The 10,470-nt window shown below is 42.0% G+C and overlaps 1 protein-coding gene across 1 annotated transcript in view; it reads left to right on the forward strand.

The window, feature by feature from the left end:
- The first annotated feature begins 1,297 nt into the window (after positions 1 to 1,297).
- Positions 1,298 to 10,470, forward strand: part of NREP (neuronal regeneration related protein) — a 28,706-nt gene continuing 19,533 nt past the window's right edge. The window contains exons 1-2 of the mRNA XM_086684030.1: positions 1,298 to 1,693; positions 3,022 to 3,085. Of these exons, the coding sequence (XP_086540156.1) occupies positions 3,083 to 3,085 (3 nt within the window). The 5' untranslated portion in view covers positions 1,298 to 1,693; positions 3,022 to 3,082. The remainder of the gene's footprint in view (positions 1,694 to 3,021; positions 3,086 to 10,470) is intronic.

The following is a 10,470-nucleotide window of genomic DNA, read 5'->3' on the forward strand; positions in this document are numbered from 1 at the left end:
GGTATGCTATTTCTGTACCCCCCCAAAATTTATTTTTTTGATTTAAGACAATCTATAAACATGTTTTTGTAAATTCTCCCTCTCCCCTTCCCCCCTCACCTTTCCTGACTGCTATGATGGGAAAACATTGCTTTCAGTGATTAGAAGTAAAATGTGGATGGTAAATTTAGAAGACGTTATGATCTTTTATATCTTTTTTTCTTGGCAAAGCAATTTAATTAGGAAATAATCTTTCCCTCTAACATCTGACATTTACCATAAAATGATATCCTGTTTTGTTGGCAACAAAACCAAGTTGTAGCAAAATTTTGAGCTGTTACACTACTATGAAGACACATTTTAAATAAACGAATTTTTTAAAAAAAAATCAAACACAAAGCACTTTTTAAAAAAGCAATCTCCAATTTTAAAAAGTATAATTTTAGGGCGAGGAGCAGCGGGAATAGGCTAAATCCTGCAAGGAAAAGGGAGCAAGAGGGGAGTGTGTCTCGGGCCGATCACACCAGGTCGCGGCTCACGGCTGTCCGCGCACCTATGGCCGTGTGCACACGTGTGTGTGCCCGAGTGTGCGCGCGCAGCCACTGGGGCCTCTGGGCCGGGCCTTGGGGGTGCTTCCGACCCCGGGCTTCCTGCGGGCTGGGGCGGGCACGCGGCCCTGGCGGGGCTGCGGGGCAGACCCGGGGGGCGTGCGCAAATGCATGCTGCGCCGCTGTGTGTGTGTGTGTGTGTGTGTGTGTGTGTGCGCGCGCGCGCGTGCGCGCGCCTCCGCGGGCACCATTTTCTGCTTCGCTCGGGACAGGCACATAAAAGGGAAGGCGGCTGCCGCCCCGTCGCCGTCCTCTTTCCCTCAGATGCCCTCTGCTGCAGGTTTATTATTACAGTACGGGCCGCGCCGCCTCTCCCCGCGGCCTGGCGGCCTGCCGGGCTGTGCAGCGCCCTGGCCGCCTTCACGCCTGGCGCGCCCCCAAACCGCCTCCTCCGCCTCCTTATTTGTCTGAAAAGCAACCGCACGTCGAGGCGGAGAAGCCCGCCGGGGGGCGGGAGAGGCTGGGCCGGGGTGTGTGTGCGCCGTGCTCCGGGGCGGGGCCGGGGCGGCGCGCCGGTCTGCGGGCCCTTTTGTCCCCCAGGGGCCCGGCAGGAGCAGTAGGGGCGGCGGGGTGCTCGGGTGCGGGGTGCCGGGGCGCGCTTGCTGGCCGCTCGCCGACGGGGCCCCGAGTCGCCGATTCCTGCAGAGTAAGCAGTCTGGCTCCGCTGCGGCCGCACAGTGGCAGCAAGGCTGGGGCGCTGGCGCAGCGCCAGCCCCATCAGAATTAGCTCATTGTTCACTAGCACACTGGCAGCGGAGAGCGGGAGAGAGAGAGAGAGAGGAGAGAGAGAGACTGAGACTCTTAGAGAAAGACACACACACACACACACACACACACACACACACACACACACACTCTTGGAGAGAGAGCGCGCGAGGCAGGGAGACCTTCCCCTCCTTTTTCCACGGCTGTACTTCTTGGAAGTGAAGCCGGTCTGGGTTTTGTTTCCCTTCCCCCTCCTCTCTCCTCTTCCTCCACCCCTGTCCCCTCCCCCTCCCCTCCCCCTCCCCCTCCCAGCTGTCTTTCTAGCATGATGCCCTTTTTCATCCACATTTGTGTTTCAGGTGTAGAGAGGAGAGAGTGAACAGGGAGCGGGGCTTTTGTCTGTAAGTATATGCCTTCCCATCCCCGGCCGGGAGCGCTGCTTTCTCTTTTGTGTCGGTTTCTTGCCATTGCTCTTAGCTGGACCCTTCAACCCTGCAGAGTTCATGCTTCTTCCCTCTAAATTTTAAAGAGCTGAAGCGTGTACGTTGAAGAAATTCTGGCATTTTGGTCCTGGTGCATTAAGGCTGGAATTTAACTTGAGCTTTTTTTTTTTTTTTTTTTAATGCACAAGTTGAGAGGGAGAATTCTTTTGGGAAGGGGTGGGGTTTTTTGCTTGTTGGTATGGTTAATTTTTGTTCTTCTTGCTCATATAGCATTCTTAGGGACTGGTTTGTTTCTTTGCATTAGATGCACTTTGGTGCATGCACCCCCACCCCCTTTATTAAATGAATTTGTATCCCTCCATCCATACACTTTATTACTCTCTCAGCGCTGCTGCCGCCGCCAAGGGTCTTCTCAGGCATTCGATCTTGCAACACTTTTTCTGCATTTTCTTATAAAGCAGTTGAACTTTGGGGGAGGGAGGGTTTAAAAATACATGACTGCTTTTTGCTGGATGATGATGATAACAATCTGATTTGCATTTATGTGTATCTATAATAACATTATAGGAAAACTCTAAGAGCTTATGATACCCTGTTGGAGAACTTTTAGTTTTTCCATTCATCTTAATTTTTGCCATAACTTATGTTAACAAAAGAACCGTGTTCTGACGACATAAAGGTGGAGAGGAAAATCACTGCAGCATGTACATTAATGTTTATTTGGTATAAAGAGAAGGGCATAATGGTGTATATTCCTGACTCCCCCCCCCCCCCCCCCGAGTGTAGTTTTTTTTTTTTTTTTTTTTTTTTTTTTTTTTTTTAAGACACGGAAGGTTATGTAATGCAGTGCCATTTCCAAAAATACCCACTCTGAGGCATTACACTACACGGTGGAAGGCTGATTCCTATTCTGCTGTCTTGATTGCAAATATACTGCCAGTAGTATGTCTGGGAACAAAGAGCAGCCAGAAAACAATCTATTTTTATCGCTTGGTTCTACTTTTAAGTTACTAAACCTTTTGAACTCCCGCAATTTAAAGAGGAACCAAACACTAAGAATAGCCCAGGACTCTGCAGAGCCAGGTACCAGGAATTTCTTTGTCCCCTATTTAAGCCTATAGACCCTTGGAAAGCTCTCTGAGAAGCCCCAGTGGTTACAATAATTTGCATGTAACTTATCTTAACCACAGAAAATGGTTATTTGTCTGTAACCTCTAAACCGGCATTTTTCATTTCCTGACCTGCGGTGAGGCGATTTGTCTTCTGTATTTAAACATATTTTGCAGGTTGATCTCCCTGGACTGAAGAGAGGGAGGGTGCAAGGCCAAGACTGTTACGATTCTCAAAATGGTAAGAATGGGTCATCAGAGGCAATTCTCAGTAGGTTCTCGTGTCTTGATTTCATATAAATATCAACCACACGCCTTCATCCCGCCTCAACCCCTTATTGTTCCTACCCCATTTGACCTTTAAAGGGGTCTTTCTCCGTCCGGCATGTGGGAGCTTTGCAGTGTAGCAATTGATATGAATTGGATGTGGTGAATTAGATCTTTTTGATTTGCAGTCATTTTGAACAGAAACTGAAATTCCTCTTTCAGAAGCAAAGATTTATTTAACTTGAACAACAGAAACCGTTCTGTTCTTTAAGAAGAGCGGTGTGTTGTGACATGCATGGAGGGAGGTGGCAGTCGTAGGGCTCAAACAAAGCAATGGGTCCTATTTTAGAGCTCACCAGAAGTCACCCTCAGAGTAGGGGTCCGTGTCCTGCTCATCAAACACCTGGACAGTCTGCTCTCCTTAAGAGCAATATATGTGAAGAGCTTGGACTTTATTTTACCTTCATATACCCTGCCTATTGTATCTCAGTTATAATTAGCCTTGATACTTTTTGTTGATGTATAACTTCACTTCTCAGAGGCATCTGCTCCGTTTCAGAAGTCAAGCACATTACCTCTGAATGAAAGGGTGACTATTTGTGACAAGCATTGTGATACACACAGAAGGCAGTTTCATTTTGGATGTCTGTGGAAAGAGCGAAACAGATGAAATACACATTAAAAACAGCTGAATAAGTATACTGATCTTCTATGAAAAATTTCCTCCTTGGAAATAAGATTGGACTGCGAAGAAAATAATCGAAATGTCAGGCAACTTTTAAGTACATGTCCTACTGCAGATGTCTACACTGTTTAAAACACCTTTCTGCCACTCAGAATGTGTGATTTCCAAATTTAGTTTCAGGTTTTATTTTTTTTTTTAATCGAGGGTGGAATTTAATGAATCAAAATTAAATCTGATATACTTGGTGTTTTCTTTGAGAACAACCCAAGTATAAGCTTCCAGGGAGAAGAATGAATCAGAGCAATTAAATGAGTTCAGTTTGAATCCTATTAGCAAGTAAGCTCTCTATTTTTTGTGTGTGCCTCACCTGTCAGTTCAACAGGTGGGTGGCAAAGCCTTGTGGAAAGTAGCTTTTGCTCAGACTTAGCGGATAGTGACCAAATTAAGGAACTTGAGGTGGACGGGCAAAAGGGATGAACAGAAAAGTAAACTGATCAGCAGGTTTTGTGCAAATGGTTCCCAACTTCCTATTAAGTTCCAATTAGCCACTGTCATAGAGTGCTAGGATGGTAATAAAATGAACCGCTGCACAGTATTTTTGTTTATTTTTCTTTTACTGAGACTGGCCGCATCACTTTGTCTTGTCGCTTTTTATCCAGAGTCTTACCCTCTGTGCCACCATAGGTGGACAGACCACAAAGGTTCACATATGCTGTAATATGTCAGGTGACCAGTTTGGTTAAACATAAATTTGACCACTGACTCTGCCAAAACCAGCAGACCTGACTGTAGGTCAAAAACTGACTATAGGTCAGGCTCAAAGAGTAAATACCGTGTTTCTGTATTAGTGAGTGGAATGAGCTTCGTGAAAGGCAAGCGTGTGTGCCAAAGCCAAGAATGAAAGTTGGAACAATTTGAGTGCAGAAGAGTAAATCTGAATTATTATTACATGTTGTTAATTTCTTACAGTTGTCCTTTATGTATGGTGGCAGAATGAGAAATCACAGTGTGTTGCTCTTGGAAGGATTTTTACTCATGGAAAAATTCTCACAACTTTTTGGTGACCCTTTCATCAAGATGTCAGTCCCTTTTGGCACAAGCCCATTGCCTGAAATGAAACCACCGACAGTTATTGTCTGTGGGTGATTCCAAGTAACTTTCTAACAATTTGCTTATTCTGGGTAGCCTGAGCCCTTCAAAGTCTCTGCACCTATTAATGTTAAAAAAAAAAAGTTTCATTATTTTCTTTTAGAGGCATCTTGTACCTCCTTTTATCCTTTTTGGCAAAATGGAGTTATTTTCTTTCCTTGATTAGAACTGGAATTACTTTGCTGATCTCTGTAACTAGCTTACATGAAGACTTAGCCTATGTACAATGGAAACTTCTTCTAGGGAAGCAGCAGATTTAATACCTGGCCACCTCTGCAAAATATATGAACATGCCTTTTCTGTTAAACATGTATTTCCATTTACATAACTTAAAACACTAAAGAGGATCTAATTTCAGTGTATTTATCTGGTTTAGTTAAGGGCTTATGGCAAATACAAATTTATAATCAGCTCATTCCAGGGTACAAAATTACAGGTAGACTTCAGAATTCAAAACAGAATGATTCAGTATCTGGACATTTTACATATATCCTAAAATGATGATGTTTCACAACAATAATTTCAAGACACTCAAGACTCCTAGAGTGTCTTTGCATTACCAGAAAAATACAACCACTTTGTTAACTCTCCCAGGCACTGATCACAGTGTATTCTGTGTAGGGGACTCTCTGAGGGCAATTCTGGGGGCACCATTTACATAGTTAAAATATATTGTTCTACAACTCAGGAGTACTGTCAAAGGTGCAATTTTGAGTTTACTTTGCTGTGTCTTAGTTGACCAGAGGGTTCTTTTCAATAACTCCTTCCCAAACTTTTTAGGTTATCTGGTTCATGTGCATTTTTTCCCAGTTGCCTGTTTTGTTTTGTTTTATTTTATTTATTTATTTATTTATTTATTTATTTATTTATTTTTGCAATTAACAAGATATTGCAAGTGCAGAGATTTTCGGTAATTTATATTTGGCTTTTTGCTAAATTTGAATATCTAAGATATATTTTGTATGGGTTTTTGGTATTTAGGTGTTTTATTTTAAAGGTACTTGCTTCAGATACATCAATGAGAAGAAAATACTTCAGAATGAGCAGATGATCTTGAATAGCTTAAAAAAATAATGTAATCCAATGTCAAGGTTAAGTCCTGATTTACAATATGACTATCCTCTGTGCAGTAAACTTGCCTTTGCGTATGTGTGTGCATGGACTCACAGTGGCATAAGCATGGACTCATTATGTTTTAATAGAGATCTAGGAATTGGAACTATTTAAGTTCTCTGTAAGGCTGATGCTGAGCTTTTCACAAAGATGAGTTGACTCTATTGTACTGTTCATAGAGCTCTGCTTTTTGTACAGTCTGTGAAGTGGCATTCATGGCTTACAAGGAGACTTTCAATAATCTCCCCATTAACATAAGGTTTTCTTATTTAAAGGAGAAAGACAAAGATTGAGGAGGAATGAGGTACTATTGGTCGCTGTGCCATTGGGCTTTGGAATGTAAATTTATAGGTTGCTCAGTTGATTGTGGAGTTGCTGAAGAGTACCTAGGAGGGTAATTTTATCTGGTGCTATTTTACACAAGGCCTTCCAGCGCACTGTAGGGGGAGATTGGGGATTGTTTGGGGAATTAGGACAGTAGGGATGATCTATCCGGCTTTAACCCCAGCCCAGCTTCATCTTGAGTTATATAGATAATTCAGGTAGAAGGCATTTGAGCAGAAATCTTTGAATAAACAGTTATTTAGAGTCTCACTCTATTTTAACCTGATGGAATTCTTAAAAACTTGTATGTAAAGCAGATCATCATCAAATACTAAAGACATTCATTTTATTTGAAATCCTGAAATGAGTACTTCTGAAGTAGAAAAATAAACTTCTAAAATGTGAATACTTCACTAAATTAGATGAGGAACCTCTAGATTACAAGCGTTGTACGTTAAGTATTCATCCACACTGGGGATGGGGAGCCCTGGGGTGAAATACCGGCTCCCTTGGTCTTCCACATGTTTTTCCTTAGTGCTGTTCCTGGCTGAAAAGTCTTCTAAGGTCTTATCCTCACAGCCAAAGTGAAATGGAGCACTGACATAGTTATCAGAATAATTACGCTTAAAACAAAACAAAAAGCTTGATTTCATCTGATTCATCTTGGTTATTCAGAATGTTCCTGGAGTGATGTAGGAGTGGGAAGGATTTGCCTGAATTATCTGTGTAATTCCTTTGTTCTACGGGAAAAGACTAGGGATAAGGAAATCATATCCGCAAATCCAATTTGAATATACCAGAGGAAAATGTATTGAATGTACTTGGACTATGTCATCTTGGTTGATGACGATATATTAAAAGATTCCAATTTTAAACTGCTCCTTTGCTTTGAACTGGAAAACAAATTAACCATAAATCTCAGCCCACATCTGTAGAAATCATGGTTGCTAAAAATACCACTTATTGGGTCTAAATTTATCTGAAATGGGTATTTCTAGACATATTTTGCAGGTAGGGACAGCTTCAAAGATTTCTATCTTACTGGTTTAAAAAATAGCAGTGACCCTGAAATTGATCTGTGAGGGCATGATTAGCAGCAGCTAATGGTTTAGCAGCTCTAATGGTTTGGGATTTAAGCATTAACATGGCTCTCAACTAAATTCTAAATATCAATTCAGTTAGTAGTAGCCATGACATGGTGTTAACCTGGGTGTAACACTAGATTATACTCTCCTGCATTATTGGTTGTTTGGATCATACTCATTTCTTTCATTGACCAAATAAATTACAGGCTCCCAGAGGGTTTATAAATTTCACATAGAGCGCTTAATAAAGTTTTAAATATATGTTAGAAGTTCAATAAATATTGGGTTGGACTTTTAAAAATTCATCCTTAAGACTTAATCATGTTTAGTTTTGGTGATCTGGAAGTAACTTGTACCCTTACCTCCTTCTTAAGAGGTAGGAAGTTGAAGTGAATATAATTTTAGTTTTCACAGTCAGTCATTTTCTATTATTTACTAACAAGAGAAAAAAATTGTGGTTAGTCCAGAAAGCCACTTGCCAAAAGAGAGTGGCTTGCAATTGCTCACATTTACCAGCTTTGGAGCCACACTCTGATCAACCTGGTGATATGCTAGGTTTGATCCAGCTGTGGTAACTTAGAGCTAACAGTAACTTTTCCTGTAGCCATAAAAATCCCCTCCAGGATCCAGGAGGAGCTTTGATCCCAGTACTGGAAATTTAAATCCCCCACTTTATAATCAGATTCTGTGATATTATGGAAATGACCTCGAGAACACAAAGGTGCCATGACTAGAGAGTACTGAAGAAAATGAGAAAAGTTCTTGGTGCGATTGTGCATCTATTCCCATGTCAACTGGACAAGTATTTTTTGAGCATTTTATTTGTGCTTGGTTCTTTGCATTACAGAAGATGCACACTTGACCTGTGCCCTCAGTCAGCTTAGATTTTAGTTGTGGAAAGAAGGCTAACATGTGTGACAAATTTAATGTAATGCAATAGAATCTAGTTCTAAATTGTAAGATGCAGAAGAATGATACTATTGAACACTGGGGAATGGGGATTGTAGGGGACATTTTTTTTTAAGGAGGTAGAAATTAAGCCAGACCCAGAGATGGCAGGTATATGGCATGCATGCCATCACGAACTCCTGCTACCCATGTGGCAGACATTGCTAATCAAGCTTGATATACCCATTATTATTATTCAGCCTGAATCGGATTTCAGAATCCTCAGTGTAGAATTCTGTTAATAATTGGTTGGAGTTGGCACTCAACTGAAAACCTAGGAGTGGACTATTTGCTCCTTGACAGCAGGTGTCATGCCTTCTTAAGCTTTTATCCCTAGGGCTTAACACTAGTCCTTAATAATTATTAAGTGAATGAAGAACTAAGAATATTTGGATAGATTTAGATGAGAGAGAAGCGTATTCCAGATGAAGGGAATACATTAGAAACATATGCTTGCAAGAGTAAGCATGATGCATTTGTACACAGTAGAGACTGTCCTGTTTAGGGCCTCTGTGCCATCAAGTGCAGACCGCACAAACTAGATCTAGAAGCCAAGGACTTGATGTGCTAAGCTATAGGAAGCCACCAAGCCAGCATCTTAGAGTTGGCCCAAGGCCATCACTCGGGTTCCAACCTGTCCGCTTCTTTGCCTTTTGATTGTGCCCAACAGAAAGGAACACACACTTCTATATACTCCTGGCTAGATGGTAGCTTATTTTGTTGTTGCATCTCCCTGTCCTCAGGCTGGGGTGGAGTGGTGGAGAGAAGGCTGGCCCCTAGCTACAAGGAATTGGGAAAGAAGAAGGGAGCACTGTTAACCCCTTTCTATTGAGAAGGTAGCACCACTTCCACTGGCCAATTACAGCAGGTTCATTAGTGCCCATGTGGCCGGAGAGGGCATTACTGCTGCCTGAGAGGAGGCACCACACTTCCCTTCATGAGGCTAACTGGGTGGAGCCACGTGCTAATCAGTTGTAACCACATGTACCCGGTTGGTTCCCTCTTTCCACTTCTTCCTGATTAGTCAGACATACTTACTCAAAATTCAAGCCAACACTGACATCATCATCATAAAATTGTTTACAGTTTGAGGCCTACAGGCTGTTACTAAGTTGGTCAATAGTCTAGTGACCATTTGAAGGGAATCTCATCACATGACACACAGAAGTTGGGGAAAGCCAAGACTGAGAAGGATTTTCCTTGAATTTCTTCTGGTTACAGCCTAGACTTGTAGCTTAGACTACATCAGCTTCAAGATTTTCAATGTGAAATGACTTCACTAACTCTTTTAGTCCCTTCAGATGAGGCTGGACTTACCTGATTCTCTTGGTAAAAGTAACATAGGTAAACGTCATTCCTTGAATTCTTTATGCCTACTCTCACCTCATACTTTTAAATAATTTATTTTTTAATTTCTGTGTTTAGACCTTCATAAATTTAGTTTCTGTCAGTGGGCAGTCATGTCAGGAACCATGTAAATGAATCTTATTTCTGGCCACAATGGAATATATTTTCCTAGAGGAACCAGGCACCTGTTACTCTAAACATACCCCAGGAGTCCCTCTGTGCCTTTGCTTACTCAATCCTAGAAAGAAGGCTCCTTCTGACAGAATAAAGCCATTCTTCAAGACTGAGTTTAAATAACAGCTCCTCTACGAAACTCACCCCTGCATATCCAGTAGGAATAATCTCATGCTTTCTCTATACAGTCATCACACAACATTCTACTTATTGGCTGGTTTATTTCTGCCCATCTGTTTTTCTACCCTCCAGGTCTGTAAACTTGAAACAAGAACACTGACCACTAGTACATGGGCATCATCACCTCTCTCTTTGGTAGCAGTTGAGACTGTGATGCCTTGTGTTTTGTTTTGTTTCCTTTTCCTCTCTAGTCAGGATGGTGAATTCAGATGTGGAAAAGTTTCATCACTGAGAGGGAACTCTAGAACAGCTAGTGAAGTTGACTGGCATTCTCTTTCTGCACAGTGGAAGGAAACCCTAACTTTCATTGACATGTCCTAATGGGACGTTGGAACAGATCCCATGTCTCTGAAC

Source organism: Puma concolor, chromosome A1, assembly GCF_028749965.1.
Source record: "Puma concolor isolate L17-30 chromosome A1, mPumCon1.1.hap2, whole genome shotgun sequence".
NCBI lineage: Eukaryota > Metazoa > Chordata > Mammalia > Carnivora > Felidae > Puma > Puma concolor.